The sequence below is a fragment of the Sapajus apella genome, unplaced genomic scaffold (genome assembly GCF_009761245.1).
Source record: "Sapajus apella isolate SASKATOON/1434 unplaced genomic scaffold, GSC_monkey_1.0 scaffold37, whole genome shotgun sequence".
NCBI lineage: Eukaryota > Metazoa > Chordata > Mammalia > Primates > Cebidae > Sapajus > Sapajus apella.
The window spans coordinates 19,710,742-19,732,317 of NW_022436977.1; the positions used below are offsets into that span (position 1 = coordinate 19,710,742).

General features: G+C 39.3%; 1 protein-coding gene and 1 non-coding gene across 4 annotated transcripts in view; both read left to right on the forward strand.

Moving 5' to 3' along the window:
• The window catches only part of SLC30A4 (solute carrier family 30 member 4), a 31,506-nt gene extending 10,692 nt beyond the window's left edge, over window positions 1–20,814 (forward strand). For 2 of the 3 annotated variants that reach the window (XM_032297561.1, XM_032297560.1), the window contains exons 3-7: window positions 15,385–15,538; window positions 17,068–17,269; window positions 18,348–18,453; window positions 19,212–19,346; window positions 20,579–20,811. In XM_032297561.1, the coding sequence (XP_032153452.1) occupies window positions 15,385–15,538; window positions 17,068–17,269; window positions 18,348–18,453; window positions 19,212–19,346; window positions 20,579–20,733 (752 nt within the window). In that variant the 3' untranslated portion in view covers window positions 20,734–20,811. Of the gene's footprint in view, window positions 1–15,384; window positions 15,539–17,067; window positions 17,270–18,347; window positions 18,454–19,211; window positions 19,347–20,578 lie in introns of all 3 variants that reach the window. The other variant, XM_032297559.1, reaches the window with a different exon arrangement.
• Window positions 14,260–14,363, forward strand: LOC116564652. Its single transcript, XR_004275025.1, has one exon. It is a non-coding gene; the product is annotated as a small nucleolar RNA U13 (small nucleolar RNA).
• Window positions 20,815–21,576: the final 762 nt, after the last annotated feature.

A 21,576-nucleotide genomic window follows, 5' to 3' on the forward strand; every position in this document is an offset into this window, starting at 1 on the left:
AGGGCAGTTTTTTGCAAGCTGGAAGGGAGTCGTAGGGTGTGGAGTCAGGTTGACCAAGGTCAGTTACGAACTTCAATGGCCTCATCAATTAAGATGCGAATAAGGAAGAATAGAGAATGTCTCAAAGTTGAGTAGGCACTGAAGGGGTTGATGATATCATCCTCTTTTCATGGTCTTTCAGTTACTTTAGATTTTCCAGGAACTCATCTGGAGTGTCCCTGCAGCTCACAGAGGTTAACATGGCATCCGTGGCACCGTCAGTCAGCCTAAAAGACCTTAGATGTATACTGTATACTATGTGGCTGAACTTGACTGCAGCCATTGCATCAACGTAATTCTGCAAATGCACACATTTGTCTTTGCCTGTTTTGAACAAATATTAATGTTTAATTATGAAGAGTTGAAATCATACATTGCTGTATACACAGCTCTTCTTACTGTATTACTGTTTTTAAACTTTTTGCTTATTTTGAAAATATGTATAAAATAATTACCTGAACTATTATATGAAGTGCCATTCACCCAGATGTCAGACCCAAAAGTAGAACTAAAAGTTGACATTTAAGTAGCTTCAGCAAAACTTGCCTCAAAGAACTAGAGTTAACATCTGATAATTTCATTTTGTAGGAACACTGATGTTCCTGGCTAATATATCAATCAGTTCCTCATCTTGTTATTTTTTAGCTTAAAAAAATTTTAACTCAGCCTGTCGGACTTCTTTTTGTTTGTTTCTTTACCTATATTTTCTTTGTATTTGTTTTTAGTTTCTGTTTTTTTTTTTTTTTTGAGACGGAGTTTCACTCTTGTTACCCAGGCTGGAGTGCAATGGCGCGATCTCGGCTCACAGCAACCTCTGCCTCCTGGGTTCAGGCAATTCTCCTGCCTCAGCCTCCTGAGTAGCTGGGATTACAGGCACACGCCACCATGCCCAGCTGAATTTTTGTATTTTTAGTAGAGACGGAGTTTCACCATGCTGACCTGGATGGTCTCGATCTCTTGACCTCGTGATCCACCCGCCTCGGCCTCCCAAAGTGCTGGGGTTACAGGCGTGAGCCACTGCGCCCGGCCGTTTAGTTTCTGTTTTTAAGATAGAGTCTTGCTCTGTTGCCCAGGCATGAGTGCAGTGGCGTGATCTCACCTCACTGCAACCTCTGCCTCCCAGGCTCAAGAGATCTTCCCACCTCAGCCTTCCAAGTAGCTGGGACCATAGGCCTGTACCAACATGCCCAGCTAATTTTTGTATTTTTTTGTAGAGACAAGGTCTACCTACAAGGGGGTCATCCCTTGTCCAGACTGATGTCAAACTCCTGCACTCAAGCCATCTTTCTGCCTTGGCCTCCCAAAATGCTGGGACTACAGGTGTGAGCCACAATGACTGGCCCACAGCATCTAGGAGTTCTTAGTTGTGACTGGGTCTTCTGGTGCAAAACTTGAGAGTATACCTAAATGGTGATATTCCAAGTAGCTATCCAGGTCATCAGGTTGGAAATTATCTAGCATCCCTACCCCTCAGCACTCTTAGCTACTGTACAAAAGAACTAAAGCCCCAAGTGAAGTTTTTCTTTTGTTAAGCTACCGCACAATGCATGTGAAAGTGTTCCTGCTAAGACTCAGTGGCTCACACCTGTAATCCCAGCACTTTGGGAAGCCGAGGTGGGCGGATCACCTGAGGTCAGGACTTCAAGACCAGCCTGGCCAACATGGTGAAACCCCATCTCTACTAAAAATACAAAAATTAGCTGGGCGTGGTGGCACACACCTGTAATTCCAGTTACTTAGGAGGCTGAGGCAGGAGAATTGCTTGAACCTGGGAGGCAGAGGTTGCGGTGAGCCATGATTTTGCCACTGCATTCCAGCCTGGGCTGCAGAGTGAAACTCTGTCTCCAAAATAAAAAAGCATTCCTAAAAAAAACCCCACTGCTTCTCAATATATTTTACAATTGTTTGTTTACTGGTTGCCTTGGGATTTTTAAACAGCTTCAAAGTTATTTTTAAACATTAATTACTTTTGTGATTTAAACACCTGGAGTTAAGATCTAAAATGTAAACATCATCATGGAATGGGAATTTTTTTTAACACTGAGAGAGTACATTCATATAGTCCTGTGGTTCTTAACCTCTTTTAGGGTATAAACCCCTTGGAATTTTGATGAAAGCAGTGAAACGCTCCCTCAGAAACATGCAATAACAGAACATAGAAGGTGCTACACATATAAGTTAAGAACCCATAAAAATGAAAATTCTATTAAATATTAAAGAAGTACTTAGTGTTTGCTCTACATAGTCACTTTGCTTCTTCATAAATAAGTACTATGTAAAAATGAGAGAAAATAGAACTGACTGGTCCTATGTGTCTCTGGAATTTTCTTCCTTTCTTTCTTTCTTTCTTTCTTTCTTTCTTTCTTTCTTTCTTTCTTTCTTTCTCTTTCTTTCTTTCTTTCTTTCTTTCTTTCTTTCTTTCTTTCTTTCTTCTTTCTTTCCTTTCTCCTTTCTTTCTTCTTTCTTTCCTTTCTTTTTTTTTTTTTTTGAGTTGGAGTCTCACTCTATCACCCAGGCTGGAGTGCAGTAGCACAATCTTGGCTCACTGCAACCTCCTCCTCTTGGGTTCAAGTGATTCTATTGCCTCAGCCTCCCAAGTAGCTAGGATTACAGGCACATGCCACCATGCTATTTTTTTTTTGTATTTGTAATAGAGATGGTGTTTCACCATGTTGGCCAGGTTGTTCTCAAACTCCTGACCTCAGGGGATCTTCCCACCTCAGCCTCCCAAAGTGTTGGAATTATAGACATGAGCCACTGTGCCCAGCTGTCTCTGGAATTTTCTATAGAAAGTTAAATCTTTCCCTTTCCTTAAAAGTGCTAAGTTCCAAAAAGGTAGAGTAGACAGCAGCATTTGATTCCTGTCTCTCTGAGAGTTCATAAAAACATAGAAGTACCAAAACGCCAAAGAGAATTACATGATTGGGTTACCAATATACGAATTTCCAGAAGTTTTTGGAAGCTGGAAAGTAGATAGAAGTGTGTTGAAGGAGAGAACAAGCCAAAAGGCAACGTGTAGAACATTCTCTGAACTAGGAACTGGATCAGCCCAACAGATCTTAAGGCTTAGGGACAGAGATGAGCAGAAATTAGAATTGGGGCTGAAAGCAGGGAAGATTAATTGAATGACTATCAATGGGAAGCCATTCCCAGTGGTCACTATGCCCCTACCTCCCTTCTTACTCCTACCTCTACTCAGGCAGCTTGCATTTTCCCCAAGGTAAAACACCAGATAGTTCATCTAGAAAGAAACGGAACAAAATGTTTGGGGCAAACTAAGAATTAGTGTAGATATTGGTGTTCCAAAATAAGTCTTACTTTTATTAGAATTCAGAGTTCTGCCACCTTATATCCTGATTCTCCACCTGCTCACCCTAAAGGAATACAGTTGTCCTACTTTGCCCTGCCCTACACCTCATATTAATTACCACTTTAGGCTGGGCATGGTGGCTTATGCCTGCAATCCCAGCATTGTGGGAGACGGAGGCAGGAGGATCCCTTGAGCCCAGAAGTTCAGGACCAGCCTGGGCAACACAGGAAGACTATGTCACTACCAAAAAATATTATTTCAGTTCATTTCTGGTTTATCCTTACAGGATTTCCTTTTCACAAAAGATAGTTTCCAATCCTTCTACCCTAAGTATGAATAGACAACCAAGAATCTTCCAGCATATGGGAAAAAACAGCAGCATGAACTAAAATAACCAAAACTAAACTAACAGAAAAATTAACCCTAAAGAAAAGAGAGGTAACTTAAGGAACCAGGAGAGGCTGGGCGCAGCCTATAAATAATGCTTGCATTTTTTGGGAGGCCAAGGATCACTTGAAGCCAGGAGTTTGAGACCAGCCTGGCCAATATGGCAAAACCCTATTTCTACTAAAAATACAAAATTTAGCTGGACATGGTGGTGCCATGTAATACCATGTAATACGGAGTACCTGTAATACCAGCTACTCTGAAGGCTGAAACACGAGAATCACTTGAACTCAGGAGGCAAAGGTTGCAGTGAGCCAAGATGGAGTCACTGCACTTCAGGCTGGGCAAAAGAGTGAGACAATGTCCCAAAAAAAAAAAAAGAAAAGAAAAGCAAAAAGAACCAGGAGAAAAGTTTTTAAATTATATTATATGCTCAGAATAATAAAACAATAAAACATTTTGGAAAAATAAATATAAGAGATAGCACTTTCAAATTAAAATTATTCCTGAAATTTATTATTTATTTATTTATGTAGACCACTCCTTTTTTTTTTTTTTTTTTTTTTTGAGACAGAGTCTCTCTCTTTTGCCCAGGCTAGAGTGCAGTGTCAGGATCTCGACTCACTGCAACCTCTGCCTCCTGGGTTCAAGTAATTTTTGTGGCTCAGCCTCTCCAGTAGCTGGGACCACAGGCATGTGCCACTACACTGGGCTTATATCTATGTATATATATATATTTATTTATTTATTTATTTTAGTAGAGATGGGGTTTCACCATGTTGGCCAGGCTGGTCTTAAACTCCTGGCCTCAAGTGATCCACCCGCCTCAGCCTGCCAAAGTGCTGGGATTACAGGCATCAGCCACTGCACCCAGCCATTCCTGAAATTCAGAAATGTTTTATTTTTTTGAGACAGGGTCTCACTCTGTCGCCCAGGCTGGAGCTGGAGTGCAGTGGCACCATCATAGCTTACTGCAACCTCAACCTCCTGGGCTCAAGGGATCCTCCCACCTCAGCTTCTTAAGTAGTTGGGACTACAGGCACAAGCCACTGGGCCCTGCTAATTTTTTTTTTTTTTTTTTTTTTTTTTTTTTGGTAGAGATGGAGTCTCACTTTTTGCCCAGCTTTGTCTCGAACTCCTGGGCCCAGGTATTTTTTCTGCCTTAGCCTTCCAGAGTGCTGAGATAAGAGGCATGAGCCACTGTGCCAGGCTAAAATTTTTATTTTTAACAGAAGGCCTAGGCTGGGTGCAGTGGCTCATGCCTGTAATCCTAGCACTTTGGGAGGCTGAGGTGGGAGGACTGTATGAAGCCAGGAGTCCAAGACCAGCCTGGGCAACCAAGTGAGAGCTTGCCTTCTCCAAAAATTTAAAAAATTAGCTAGGTGTGGTGGTCTGTTTCTGTAGTCCCAGCAGCTCAGGGAAGCCGAAGCAAGAGGATTGCTTGAGTCCAGTAGTATAAAGCTGCAGAGCTGTGATTGTGCCACTGCACTCCAGCCTGAGCAACAAAGCAAGGTCCATCTCTTTTAAAAAAATAAAAATTTAAAAAACCTCACCCCTGTAATCCTGGCACTTTGGGAAGCCAAAGTGGAAGGATCGCTTGAGGCCAGGACATCAAGACCAGCCTGGGCAACATGGCAAAACCTGTCTGAGCGAGGTAGCACATGCTATAGCCCCAGGTACTCAGGAGGCTCAGGCTGATGGTTTGAGCCCAGGAAGTGGAGGTTGCTGTGAGCTGAGATCACATTATTGCAACCCAGCTTCAGTGACAGAGCCAGACCCCAATCTAGGATGTCCAAAGCCTTACTATTAAGAACCTCAGAAAAATAGAACTTAAAAAATAAAAAGAAGTAACTACTTAATATGTGTAGTATTTCTTTTTGAGGTATTGAACATGTTCTGGAATCAATAGTGATAATGGCTATACAACTTTGTACATGTACACTATAAATTGGTAAATTTTGTTACATGAATTTTATCTCAATTTTTTAAAGTCATCTAAAAAAAATGAAAGGGAGTGAATTGTTAAAGATATAGATAGATGGGTATTTCCAGAGCTCAGGAGATACGCAAGCTTCACACTGAAACTTTTGGGATCTTCTTTCTATTTTGTATTCTAAAATATTATGAGGACATATTACTCTTCTCTTTGAAGTAATGGTGGAAATTTAGAAGAAAAAAACTTAAATTTGCTTGAGGAAGATTCAAAAGACAACAAACATACATATGATTTGATGAATAAAGCTGTAACCCAAAGCAGTTGGTGTTCCTGAGTTCCGCAGTACCATTGCTTCATGAGTAATCTCTTGAAGTTCTATGGGGAGAGATATGTTTACATTTGAACACATTTAAGTAGGATAACTCTTGTGACCTCTAATTCCAGAGCTGGAGATTCAGGTCCTGAAGAACTTTATAGAGGGAATCCCCACAAGAAACTTGGTTTGTTACCATTGTTGTTGAATTTTGTTTTGTTCTGATGGCGTTGGGGGGGGCGGTGGGACAGTGATGAGTTTTTTCTCTGTTATTTTGTAAATATGCAAAATGTGGCAAAAGTCAAATTTTATTTTATTTATTTTTTTATTTGAAAATGGGTCTTACTCTGTTGCCCAGGCTGGAGTGTAGTGGCATGATCTCAGCCCCCTGCAGCCTTGACCTCCCAGGCTCAAGCTATCCTCCCACATCAGCCTCTCTATGGCTATCTTTTGTATTTTTTGTATAGGCTAGATTTTGCCATGTTTCCCAGGCTGTTTTCAAACTCCTGGCCTCAAGCAATCCACCCGCCTCGGCCTCCTAAAGTGCCGGGATTACAGGCATAAGCCATGGTGCCTGGCCAAAAATTATTCTTAAAAGAAAAGGTTTACTCAGAAAAGTCTTGCTTTCATTCCCTTCCATTCCATCCCCCCCATCCCATTCGGTAAGAGTAGACCCTTTTAATTGGCTTCTGGCCTATTCCTTCCAACACTTCCTTTTGAAAACATAAGCAGATACATATATATGTTCATATCCTGCTTCTCACCACCGTTTTTTATGCAATAGACAGTATACTATATACTCAATTCTAGACCTGGAGGCAGTGATTGTATATAGAGTTCCACCTCCAGGAGATCACTTTATAACAGTACATAGAAGCTTCTGGTTTGAAAATGCCAGAGCTCAAAGGAGGAGAACAACCACTTAACTATTCACATAAAAGTAATATTCCCTTGCTACTTTTGAATAAAAATTGAGCACAGGATATTGTCTTGGGATTCTGCATAAGGAAGCATAAAATTAGATTTCCTGGAAATTTCTTCTACACTGAGGAAGGAAATTTTACACTCTATCTGACAGTAGTAAATATCAAACCATGGTTTAGCTGTAATTGCTATTTTAGTTGTTACATGGATGTGTTTTCTACTTTAAAAGATCGCATTCTCTGTTGGCTTTAGCTTGGTTTATATTTATCTTCGGACTCTTGATTGTAGACTTTTTTTTAAATTTTAAACTTTTTACAATTTTTAAAAAAAAGATGGTGTTTCACCTTGTTGATCAGGCTGGTCTTGAACTCCCGACCTCAGGTGATCCGCCCGCCTTGGCCTCCAAAGTGCTTGGATTACAGGCGTGAGCATTGATTGTAGACTTTTTTTTTTTTTTTTTTTTTTTTGAAACGGAGTTTTACGCTTGTTGCCCTGGCTGGAATGCAATGGTGCAATCTAGGCTCACCACAGCCTCCACCTCCCAAGTTCAAGTGATTTCCTGCCTCAGCCTCCCGAGTAGCTGGGATTACAGACATGTTCCGTCATCCTCAGCTAATTTTGTATTTTTAGTAGAGACGGGGTTTCTCCATGTTGGTCAGGCTGGTCTCGAACTGCCAACCTCAGGTGATCCACCCATCTCAGCCTCCCAAAGTGCTGGGATTACAGAGGATGACAGAGAGGGGCTCCAGTGTTTTTCATGTGAGCCTTGAAAACTCCTAGTTTGGGCAGTTTATTGATGTTTTAAAATATACAGTAAACCATTTTCATATTTTATAGTACTATCAAAACTTGATAATCATCTATGTTTTCTCCCATTTAATTTTTTCTTTTAGCATTTATTAGCCATTCAAACTGTTTATTCTCTATATATGAAATTCAGGATGTATTTTAGTTTTTATTAGATCATCGACCATAAACATTTGTTTGTATTTCAGCTAAATGAAAAGACTTGGCCGGGCGCGGTGGCTCACGCCTATAATCCCAGCACTTTGGGAGGCCGAGGCGGGTGGATCACGAGGTCAAGAGATAGAAACCATCCTGGTCAACAAGGTGAAACCCCGTCTCTACTAAAAATACAAAAATTAGCTGGGCATGGTGGCGTGCGCCTGTAGTGCCTGCTACTCGGGAAGCTGAGGCAGGAGAATTGCCTGAACCCAGGAGGCGGAGGTTGTGGTGAGCCGAGATCGCGCCATTGCACTCCAGCCTGGGTAACAAGAGCCAAACTCCGTCTCAAAAAAAAAAAAAAAAAAGAGAGAAAAGACCTGTTATCTTGTATCAAATACACATATTCAAAATCGTCTTACTCCCTCCTCTCAGGCTACAGTTCAGCCAGGTGGAGTGATTTAATTATGTATGTGTGTAGTTAGCTGGCAAAATATATTTTTAAAACTATATTAAGCTTGTTGCAGTGGTTCATGCCTGTAATCCCAGCACTTTGGGAGGCCACGGTGGGCGGATCACCTGAGGTCAGGAGTTTGAAACTACCCTGGCCAATATAGTGAAACACCGTTTCTATTAAAAATACAAAAAAAATTAGCTGGGCCTAGTGGCATGCGCCTGTAATTCCAGCTACTCGCGAGGCTGAGGCAGGAGAATCGCTTGAATCTGGGAGACAGAGATAGCAGTCAGCTGAGATCTCGCCACTGCACTCCAGCAGGGGTGACAGAGAGAGGCTCTGTCTCAAAACAAAACAAAAAAACTGTATTAATGAGTTTTGTAGTATTTTCTTTTTTTTTTTTTTTTTTTAGAGACGGAGTTTCGCTCTTGTTACCCAGGCTGGAGTGCAATGGCGCGATCTCGGCTCACTGCAACCTCCGCCTCCTGGGTTCAGGCAATTGTCCTGCCCCAGCCTCCTGAGTCGCTGGGATTACAGGCACGCGCCACCATGCCCAGCTAATTTTTTGTGTTTTTAGTAGAGACGGGGTTTCACCATGTTGACCAGGATGGTCTCGATCTCTTGACCTCGTGATCTACCCGCCTCGGCCTCCCAAAGTGCTGGGATTACAGGCTTGAGCCACCGCGCCCGGCCTGGGTTTTGTAGTATTTTCGTAAAAAGCCTTTTTTTTCCTCTGAGACAGGATCTTGCTCTGTTGCCCAGGGTGAAGTGCAGTGGCATGAATCAAGGCTCACTACAGCCTTGACCTCCTGGGCTCAAGCAATCCTCCTACCTCAGCCTCCAGAGTAGCTGGAAATAGGTATGTGCTACCAGGCCTAGTTTGTATTTATTTATTTATTAATTAGAGACGGGATTTCACCATGTTGCCCAGGGTCGTCTCAAACTTCTGAGCTCAAGCAATCTGCCCTCCTCAGCCTCCCAAAGTGCTGGGATTATAGGCATGAGCTACCACACCCTCCCACTTTTCAAGACTTATTTTTTTAGTTTTATTTTTTTCTTTTTTTCAAACAATATATTTCTTCATGAAGCCCTATTTTCAAGACTTTTAAATGCTAAATTTCCGTTTAGATTGAAATAGGACCATTCAAGTTCACATAAAGTGGCTGAGGTGGAGGATTGCTTAAGACAAGGGGTTTAAGACCAACCTAGCCAACATAGTGTTACCCTGTCTCTATTATTTAAAAAAAAAAAAAAAAAAAATTTATCTAAAGCTAATGGCGTGGTAACTTTCACAGAAATCGAGGATTTTAACTGTGAAAGTTTCCGAGTTTCCTTTAAGAAAATGAAATAGTCATCTGATATGTACTTCTTTTGTCTTGGAAAACTTTATTGTAAGTTATGTGACTGAAGACCAACCCAGAACAAGAATGAGAAAATTGGAGCAGGTCATAATTTGGTAGTTGATTGAAAGCTTCTCTTTCTCGATCTCCTGACCTTGTGACCTGCTTGTCTCGGCCTCCCAAAATGCTGGGATTACAATCCACTAAACGCGCCTGGCCAGAGCTTCCCTCTCTCTTAAACGGGGGAGAGGGAGGGAGCTGAATTTTGCCTATTTTTATCTGCATTCCATCATGTTCAGAATATTATGAATGAAAAATGTTTGAACCCTAAGTTAGTCCTATTTATGGTATTTCACTAAAGCATAATGTATTCAAACAAAAGAGCTTTTTATCAATAAATTGTTACATTTCTGCTCTTAGAATTTTTAGTTAGATAGTATTGTTTATGCTTTATACTTCCAATTATAAATCTCAGCCCTAAAAATCACTTTAAAGTTTACTTTCTTTTTTTTCCTTTTGCACTTGTTACTAATCTATCCTAGAATACATTTTGGCAGGTGATTAGAATAAAAGACAACAGATCAATATCTTTGCTTGTCACCAAGTGGACCTCATTCTTTATTAATGAGGCACACTCCTTATTAATGACTGGAAAAGGGATATCTTTGATAGCAGTATCTGAATATGACATTTCAGGAGTTTCTAGGAATCAGCTGAATTCCATTACAGTTAACTTCAGGCAGGCATTAGAATCTCTTGTCTGCTTATGTGGGTGAAAACTGTGGCATAGAGAACTGACTTTTCAGCTGTAGGCTGCCAGAGTAGAGTGGGCCTCGTAAGGGTGGGAATCCTGCCAAGGAGCTCTGTTCATGCCTTTTGTTTGACTTTCATTTCACTTTATCTTCAATGTAAGTTTGCCTTATCTGAGAATTGACAAAAAGGCGATTTTTAAGTGGTTTAGTAAAATCACGGGAGTGTGGGGTTTGTCAGATTTAGCATACTCACAGGATGCCTAATATGTCTGAAATATTGCATAGGACATACTTACACTAAATAATTGTTTGTTGTCTGAAATAAAAATTTAACTGGCCATCCAATATTCTATCTGATAGACCTACTAGGGTAATTATAATTTATCATCCAAACCAGAACAGTTTTGAGAGTGAAATGGGGCACTATTCATAATCATGCCAGGACAGCAAACATAAACTAGTACTATCCCGGAAAAATTGGAAACTATAGACAACCTAATTATATAAAGGGTTTTGAAGTAAATTTTAATTATGGGTTTTAAATTTCATTACTAAGCACATCTCTATGCCATTACCTTGTGTGGCTATGAATCTTTGTAAATGTAAAGTGTACTGCTTTGTAAAAAATTTTTTGAGTGACAGAGGTCTTGCTCTATCCCCTTGGCTGGAGTGTAGTAATGCACTGTCATAGCTCACTGCAGCCCCAAACTCCAAGTGATCCACCTGCCTCAAACTCCCAAGTAACTGGGATGACAGGTATAAACTACCACACTTAGTCAATTTTGGGGGGAGAAACAGGGTCACACTATGTTGCTCAGGCTTGTCTTGAACTGCTGACCTCAAGTGATCCTCCCCCACTTAGCTTCCAAAGTAGCAGGGATTACAGGTGTGAGACACTACTTGCTTTATAATTTTTATATTAAAATTTTGGTTAGGGCACCTTAAAAATTAATGGTGACCTGACTGCTAGCTTCAGTCTTTATACTGGTTAAAGTTCTCCAGGTGGTAGGAGGCTACCACAAGTACATGAGATTCTACAGTTTCAAATTTTTTAAATTATTTCTTCTTCTTTACTGTATTTATTTATTACTATTTATTTATTTATTTTGAGACAGCCTCGCTCTGTCACCCAGGCCGAAGTGCAGTGATACAATTTCAGTTCACAGCAACCTCCTCCTCCCAGGTATGGGCAATTCCTGTGCCTCAGCCTCCTGAGTAGCTGGGATTACAGGCAGCTGCCAGCACACCCAGCTAATTTTTGTACTTTCAGTCCATATGGAGTTTTACCATGTTGGGCAGGCTGGTCTTGAACTTCTGACCTCAGGTGATCCGCCCAACTCGGCCTCCCAAAGTGCTGGGACTACAGGTATGAGCCATCGCACCCAGCCTCTTTGCAGTATTTTTGTATGTTTACTTTACCATCAGCAGTTACAACTTCGACAAGAAATTCCATGTGTTTTCTTTTATTTGGCTTATGCCTTCTCTTTTAACCTATTTACTTTCTGTTTTTGGGGGATTAAGGAATAACCTATTATTCATATTTAGCTTTATTTTCTTAATTGTGTAGCCTTTTATTTTCCCTTGCTTAACCCTTAACTAATTTATTTCTACAAAATCATCCATAAATATTTGAATACCTGCTATAAGTGAACTACTCTGCTAAGTACCACAGTAAATATGACATGGACTACAACTTGGACCATATCCTCAAAGAATGTATAGTCTGTACTTAATATAGACGTCTCACCATAGCTTTGTATATTTCATTAAGTGTTTTCTCTTTTTCAGCTTATATCTCTTTTTTAAATATATTAATATAACTCTTTCCAAGTATGATTATCTGTATGTTAGGAATAGGTGTTTCATGGTTTTTTAATAGAAATGGTATATGTTTTTGTTCTAATATCTGTTCTATTGATGCACAGGTTTTTATAGCTTTGACTACATTAATTAGGTGTCTTCAGAAAAGAGCCTGTAATTGCTAGATAAGTTTTTTGTTATAATTTATACATTGAAATGAAAATGTGTCAAAGTTCAATATACTTAAACAACTTTGAGCAGTGAGTTATTCCACATAACAGTTTTTCAGATTATTTTACCTTTTAACACTTACAGAGGATTAATGTCAGGTTTCTCTAAAGGCAAATTTTTCTTTAAATTATTTTCTTGCTTTTATTGTTTGAGGGTCAACCCTTGTTTCATGTAATAACATTAATTGTTTTTAAATATACTTCATATTGCTCTTTTTGTTATTTTGAAAAGATACAAAATTATTTTGCTTTATATTTACATGGTAGAAAAGTCAGATGATACAAAGGCATATATAGGGCAAGCTCATCCCTGTCTCCCAGCCACCAGTTGTCCTCACCCGAGATAACCAGGTTGTTTTTTGTTGTTGTTGTTTTTGAGGAGTCTCACTCTGTCGCCCAGGCTACAGTGCAGTGGCACAGTCTCGGTTCACTGCAACCCTTGCCTCCTAGGTTCAAGCAATTCTCCTGCCTCAGCCTCCTGAGTAGCTGGGACTACAGTCGCATGCCACCATGCCCAGCTAATTTTGTATTTTTAGTAGAGACAGGGTTTCACCATGTTGGCCAGGATGGTCTCGATACCCTGACCTTGTGATCTACCCACCTCAGCCTCCCAAAGTGCTGGGATTACAGGCGTGAGCCACCGCGCCCAGCTGATAACCAGTCTTTAATGAGTATTTTGTATAATGCTTCTAGAGATTGTGTTTACAGGTGATTATTTTTATATTCTTTTTTTTCTTTTTAACACAAATGGTAACATCATACACAGATGTGTACTTTGCTTTTTTCCACATAATGCTATGTGTGGAGCATTATTCCTTACCAGAATAAGCTTTTTTATTCTTCTTTTTACATGCATGGTATTCCATGTTACAAGGTCCCTACTAATCACTTTTTTTTGTTGTTTCCAATAATTTGCTATTATATACAACATTTAATGAACAGCCTTCATGAAGGCATGAATATTTGCATGCCTTAAAAAAGTTTTTTTAGTCTAAAGGTAATATGCATTTATGGTAAAAACTTAAAACACTTCAAATATTACCTAAAAGAATACAGTGAAAAATAAATCCCCTAAACTTCTAGTACCACTTTCCAAATGTAATACTTCCTTGTGATTATCAATTTATTTGATTTTTGTTTTTCTTTTTTTTCTTTTTTTGAAAATAAATGTCTGTGTGGTATCCCCACTATATATGTATAAATCATAACTTACGAAGTTCCTCTTCAGTGGACATATAGGATGTCTCAGATATTTTTTTGGATACTATAGGCAATGCTACAGTGAAAACATTGTACATATCTTTGCACACATGGAGGTGTTTCTATCAAGTAGAGTCCTAGAGGTAGAACTGTTAGATGAAGGAATGTGTATGTTTTAAGTTTTGATTAGCTTTACCAGTTGGCTCTCCAAAAAGGTAATACTATTTGATATTTCCACCAGTAGATCCCTGCTATCTCTATTATCAAACTTTTGATTTTCAAAAAAAATTTGCCAATTTAGTAGGAGGAAATAAATCTTATTCCTATTTGAATTTCATTTATTATGATATATTAAGGATTTGGCCATTTCTGTAGTATGAATTACTATTGATGTCCTTTAGCCATTTTTTTAATTGATTTCTTTTTCTTTTTCTTTTTTTTTTTTTTTTTTTTTTTGAGACAGGGTCTCGCTGTGGAGACTGGGCTGGAGTCCAGTAGCACACAGTTCACTGCAGCCTCGACCTCCTGGGATTAAACAATCCTCCCACCTCAGCACCCCAAGTAGCTGGGACTACACGCACTCACCACCATGTCCAGCTAATTTTTAATATTTTTTAGAGATAAGAGTCTTGATCCTCTTGTAGTTCGTAAGTGTGATAGTTGGGTGTTCACATACATGTGTGAGATGTGCCACCCTGGAAACTTGTTACAACGTTGGCACATTATCCATTTGACATGAAAGGAAGGAAAAAACAAAAAGACATGGAGTCTCACCATGTTGCCCAGGCTGATCTCAAACTCATGGGCTCAAGTGATCCTTCTGTCTCAGCCTCCCAAAGTGTTGGGGGATTTATAGGCATGAGCCACCGCACCTGGCCTATTACCAACATTTGAGTGTACCTTTTAATATCAAAAAATTAGTCTGTGGTCACATATGTTACAAATCTTTTTTCTCATTTTGTCATTTTTTACCTTGCATGGTAAAAATGCACATAATGATCTGTAAATATACATAATTTGACTCTGGAGAGAGATGAGTGGAGGATGGGGAGAGAGAAGGGTAAATTAGTGGAGGATCCAGATCAGTCAAGTTGCTAAACAAGTTGTTTTTTCTATACATGCTAAACACTTTTTAAATAAGAAAAACGACTAGCCAGGTGTGATGGCATGTGCCGGTAGTACCAGCTACTTGGAGGCTGAGATGGGAGGATCACTTGAGCCTGGGAGATCAAGGCTGCAGTGAACTATGGTCATGATCAGGCCACTGCATTCCAGCCTGGGTGAGAGAGTGACACCCTGTCTCAAAAAATAAGAAAAATGACGTGACAAGGCTGGGCACGGTGACTCACGCCTGTAATCCCAGCACTATGGGAGGCTGAGTTGGGTGGATCACTAGGTCAGGAGTTCAAGACCAGCCTGGCCAAGATGGTGAAACCCCATCTCTACTAAAAATACAAAAAATTAGCTAGGCATGGTGGTGCATGCCTGTAATCCCAGCTACTCGGGAGACCGAAGCGGAGAATTGCTTAAACCTGAAAGGTGGAGGTTGCAGTACGCTGAGATCGTGCCACTGCACTCCAGCCTAGGTGACAGAGGGAGACTCTATCTAAAAAAAAAAAAGAAAGAAAAATGGCGTGACAAAAATTATATGAGACTTTTATCTCCTTAGAGGAAAGAATATTAAAAAGACTGTTTCATTGGATGAAGTATAATAACCATACTGAAAATGTATTTGTTACATATATTTTTCCCTCTAGAGGTTTTGTCAGCTATGATTAGTGTGCTGTTGGTGTATATACTTATGGGATTCCTCTTATATGAAGCTGTGCAAAGAACTATCCATATGAACTATGAAATAAATGGAGATATAATGCTCATCACCGCAGCTGTTGGAGTTGCAGTTAATGTAATGTAAGCCCTGTTTTTTTCACATTAATATTTTCAAGTACTGTGAACTCTGAGACTATTGCATATGCATTTAGTAATGTGCAGTGATATTTTGATATTTTAAAAATTATATAGGTCATTAATTTTTCTTATAAATGAAACACTTTGGACATTATAAATTCCTCATTAATTTTCTCAGGTATATTGGAGATTGAGTTAAAATCATGAATTTAAGTAGGACGAAGTTGTTTGTTGTTTAACTTTTAGAATACTTTTATGTTAACTAGATTTTTTTTCTTTGTCAATTTTTTTCCCTCAAAACTTTTTAGGGAAGAAACTTTTGAAAGTTTAACATAGGCCAGGTACAGTGGTTTACACCTATAATCCCAGCACTTTGGAAAGCCAGGGTGGGAGGCTCACTTAAGCTCAGGAGTTCAAGACAGCATGGCCTAACATAATGAGGCCTCATGTCTACTCAAAATAAAAATTAGCTGGGCACGGTGGCTCGTGCCTGTGGTCCCAGCTGCTTGGGAGGCTGAAGTGGGAAGGTCACTTAAGCACAGGAGATCAAGACCGCATTGAGCTATAATTGGGCCACTGCTCTCCAGCCTGGGAAACAGAGAGAGAGATCGTGTCTCAAAAACAAACAAAAAAAAGAAGTTATAATCATTTAGACTAGAGTTAGCAATTTTTTTCTGTAAAAGGCTAGATAGTCAACATTTTAAGCTTTGAGATCTATATATTCTCTTTTTTTTTTTCTTATTTCCCTCCCCCTCCTCCTGCCCATATATTCTCTTTCAAAACTACTCAACACTGTTGTTATAAAACAAAAGCAGCCACACTTAGAATGTAAACAAATGAACCTGGCTGTGTTCCAAATGAACATGGCTGTGTTTTTTTTTTTTATGTAAAAAGAAAAATCAGCGAGCCAAATATTATCTGCCAGCCGCAGTTTACCAATCTGCCCTAGTGGCTTCTTTTTGTACTTAGAATGAAATCAAATTTTTTGCCGTAGCATTGTTATTAAGACTGCATACCTCTACAACTCATCTCTTGACACTTTTGCTCACTTTATTCTGACCACAGTGACTGTCTTTCTTTTTCAAGTACAAAGAGCACATTTTCACGTTAGGGGCTTTGCTTTGCTTTTCTTCTGCCTAGAACCCTCTTCGACCACTTGCTTTCTGACCTCCTTCAGGTATCTGCTCAAGAGAAAATCTGAGAATCCTTCCCCTAAAACTCTGCCCATCATCTCCATCCCCTTAAAATGCTTTATGTTTCTCTAAAGCATTTCACATTGCCTGGCTATACATTATGTATTTATTTGTTGGCTTCTCTGCTTTCTCTACTAGAACATAAGCTCTGTGGGGGTAGGGATATGTCTATCTTATTACCGTTTTGACCCCAGCACCTAGAACAGTACCTGATAAATAATAGGCACTCTAAATTTATTAAAAAGGTGAGTTCCATGTTACCTCATTAGTGTCTGACTAGTAACAAATGTTTTTGTCAATATTAGGAAAAATAATAATATTTTCTTTTATTTTTAACAGAATGGGGTTTCTGTTGAACCAGTCTGGTCACCATCACTCCCATTCCCACTCCCGGCCTTCAAATCCTCCTGCCATAGGTTCTGGGTGTGAACGCAACCATGGGCAGGATAGCCTGGCAGTGAGAGCTGCATTTGTACATGCTTTGGGGGATTTGGTACAGAGTGTTGGTGTGCTAATAGCCGCATACATCATACGATTCAAGGTAATATGATTGCTAATTTTTCTATTTTAAAATGTATTTAATTTCAACATGACAACTAAGGCTGATTGTCTTTTATTAGTATACTGGACACCAATGCCAGTTCTATTCATTTTACATTGATGTAAGTTTACTTGACCATCATTAAAGTTCTTTTGCTAGCAGTAAACAAAATTATATCACCTCACAATGTAACTTTTCTGTATTTGGCTTTTGTAGTGCCTTCACTGAATAACAAATTTTCTTCTCTTTTTTTCTTTTGAGACAGAGTCTCAGTCTCTCACCCAGGCTGGAGTACAGTGGCACAGTCTTGGGTCACTGCAGCCTCTGCCTTTCAGGCTCAAGTGATTTTCATGCCCCAGCCTCCCAAGTAGCTGAGATTAGAAGCACATGCCACCATGCCCAGCTAATTTTTGTATTTTTAATAGAGACAAGGTTTTGCCATGTTGGCCAGGCTGGTCTCAAACTCCTGAGCTCAAGAGATCCACCCACCTCAGCCTCCCAGAGTGCTGAGATTACAGCATGAGCCACCATACTTGCGCAGATAACTGTATTTTAAGTCTCGTGATTGAATTGCTAGGTAGTGAAATGTGCTCTGGACCAAAAATCCAGAGATCTGGGTTGGTTCTAGTTTTGGCTCTGCTGTTAGTGCTTTGACCTTGAGAGCAAGTACCTCAACTCGAAACTTGAGTTTCTTCTTCATTACAAGGGGCTTAGACTAGTGGCTGCTAAAACTGTTTCCAGAGCTGGGTACAGAGCTGTACCTATGATAGCAAGACACACACACACACACACACACACACACACACACGCACGCACACACTTCTTTCCAGCTCTGATATTCTAGAAGATTTGGAGACAGCACAGGGAACAATAGAACAAGTGATTACATTTCTAGAAATAGGTCCCATGAGGCAAGTGATGTAAATGTCTAGGATAAAGATGCTTCTCAATTATAATATCCAACTTTTAAAGTTAATGTATAGTCCTGCTAAAGAAAATCAATATTCCTTGTTTTGCTTTGTAGTCTGTTTTATGTCTGTCTATATTTAATCATAAATTTTTATCTGTTACTCTTTAGCCAGAATACAAGATTGCTGATCCCATCTGTACATATGTATTTTCATTACTTGTGGCTTTTACAACATTTCGAATCATATGGGATACAGTAGTTATAATACTAGAAGGTAAGATCTCACTAATATCTTTATTATGAGTTTATTACTTCCCTAAAGCAGATTAGGAGTCACAGGATATTCTGAATAGGAATTACATCTTTTGCTTTCTACTAATACCTATTAGGCCATATAACAGTACCTTACATGTATATAAGGATCAATGCACTTTCCCATCTCTTACCCATTTGACACTTATAATAGTTAAGCAAAGTAGGTAAGGCAGATAATGTGGCAAATTATCTCCATTTACAGATAAGAAAATTGAGGTTCAGAGGGATAACATACTTTGGTTAAAGTCATGTTGCTAATAAACCATAGCACGAGGACAAAAATGCAACTCTAGGTAGGATTTCCTTAATTCCCACTTAGCTTGTGACTTTGTTATATTTACTGCATCCTTCCCTTAGTGATATGTATAAACATGAAAATAAAAGTTCTCAACAATAGGTTTATCATCACTATATGTTTTTCTCTTTCCTTTTTTTTGTCTATCATAGCTTATCTGCTAATGAAGTATTCTGGTTTGATTGGCATTTCTTCTTAGTGAGAATGAATATGTTTTTAAAATATGTATTACCCTCTTGTATATGTTTTACATTTTTAATAAAAATATATGTGTATGTGGTTTTCTTGAAGTATTAATATTTTAAAGTATTTGTTTAAACTGAATTTAGTAAAGCCATTTGTTTTCTTTGAGAAATACCGGTAATGTAAAAGTTCTCTTTTTCCTAAATAAATTTTACATATAAATTACATATTCCTAATAGGTGTGCCCAGCCATTTGAATGTAGACTATATCAAAGAAGCCTTGATGAAAATAGAAGATGTATATTCAGTGGAAGATTTAAATATCTGGTCTCTCACTTCAGGAAAATCTACTGCCATAGTTCACATACAGCTAAGTATGTTGCTGATAGTAAACGTGGGCCTGGGGTTTGGTGGAGTTCTGTCTTTGAAACTAAACATCCATGCGTATAATTATGTAGGAAGACTTACCTACTGAAAAGATTTGTTTTAAGGGAGGGGTGAGGCTCTTTAAAGGGTAAGTTGCAGGTCAGTCTTGATACCAGAACAGTAATTTTTTTTTTTTTCGAGACTGAGTCTTGCTCTGACGCCCAGGATGGAGTGCAATGGCATGATCTCAGTTCACTGCAGCCTATGCCTCCCAGCTTCAAGCAATTCTTCTGCCTCAGCCTCCTGAGTAGCTGGGATTACAGGCTCCCACCACCACGCCCAGCTAATTTTTATATTTTTAGTAGAGACAGGGTTTCACCATGTTGGCCAGGCTGGTCTTGATCTCTTGACCTTGTGATCTGCCCACCTCCCAAAGTGCTGGGATTACAGGCGTGAACCACCGCACCTAACCCAGAACAATAATTTTCCATCTCTTTAGGATAAGATATTACAAATTGATTTTAACCTTCAGATTAAAGGTAGTAAGAGTTTTTCTCAGCCAGGTACAGTGGCTCATGCCTGTAATCCCAGCACTTTCGGAGGCCAAGGTAAGTGGATCATCTGAGGTCAGGAGTTCAAGACCATCCTGGCCAACATGATGAAACTCTGTCTCTCCTAAAAATACAAAAATTAGCCAGGTGTGATGACATGCACCTGTAATCCCACCTACTTGGTAGGCTGAGGCAGGAGAATCGCTTGAACCCAGGATGCAGAGACTGCAGTGAACTAAGAAGGGCCATTGCACTCCAGCCTGGGCAACAAGAGTGAAACTCCATCTCAAGGGAAAAAAATATATATATATTTCTCATGCTCTTTTCTACATAGGAAAAGCCAGATTTTTACCTTGTTATTTATCTCACAGATTGATGCTATTGATGTTTTTTAATCAAAATAATACATGCATGAGGTTTACTTTTAATGTGCATAAGATCTTTTAATGACAGGTTATTGATGTCTGGTATTCTTTCTCTACCTGAGGGTAGAGAGACTGGAGAGGTTAGAATAATGAGAAGCCATTAAGGATGTATAAATTGACATACTTCTCTAACAGAATAGCTTAGAGAGGATAGAAATCAGACTGATAAAAATACATTCCCAGTATATTTGGGGTTTCTTTTCTGTATCTTATTAGAGGTGTAATTGTACAATAAATAGTAATGATATTTTCTTGACATTGCAGTTCCTGGAAGTTCATCTAAATGGGAAGAAGTACAATCCAAAGCAAACCATTTATTATTGAACACATTTGGCATGTATAGATGTACTATTCAGCTTCAGAGTTACAGGCAAGAAGTGGACAGAACTTGTGCAAATTGTCAGAGTTCTAGTCCCTAATTTTATATATTTTTGGGACTCCTGCCTTATTTATCCTGCAGTCACAGACTTGAGAGCAATAAATGCAAACCTAAATGAGAACATGGAATCCCTGACAGCTGTGTCCATATCAAGCAACAGTCTCTCAATTACAGTCACCCCAGCCTGACAGTGCTAGTCTCTGTTTCATGGTAAAATGAGACTTTGCCATAATTTTCAGATGGAGATGTTTCCCAAACACTGTTTACAGAATGAGACGTGACTACACATACCTCATAGAAGACAATCCAAGATTATACGTCATTAATTTGACAGAGTACATGTCTTAAAGGAAGCATCAAGAATTCATTATTTCCATTTAAAAATACTTTTTAAGGGCTGGGTGCTGTGGCTCACGCTTGTAATCTCAGCAGTGTGGGAGGCCGAGGCAGGTGGATCACAAGGTCAGGAGTTCAAGACCAGCCTGGCCAACACAGTGAAACCCCCGTCTCTACTAAAAATACAAAAAAATTAGGTGGGTTTGGTTGCAGGTGCCTGTAATCCCAGCTACTTGGGAGGCTGAGGCAGGAGAATCACTTGAACCCAGGAGGTGGAGGTTGCAGTGAGCCAAGATCAAACCACTGCACTCTAGCCTGGGCGACAGAGCCAGACTCCATCTCAAAAAAGAAAAAAAACTTTTTAAGGCTATTTTATATTAAGCCAGTGCTGGAAAACTGAATTTTTAAAATTACATATAATAATCATGACACCCAGCTTCTGGAATTGCTGCTTTCTTTTTACAGAAATTACTACCCAACAGATTTCAGAAATTACTAGTAGTTATCCTGAAAATGGAATAAGCATGTATTCCTACGTGTTTCAGAA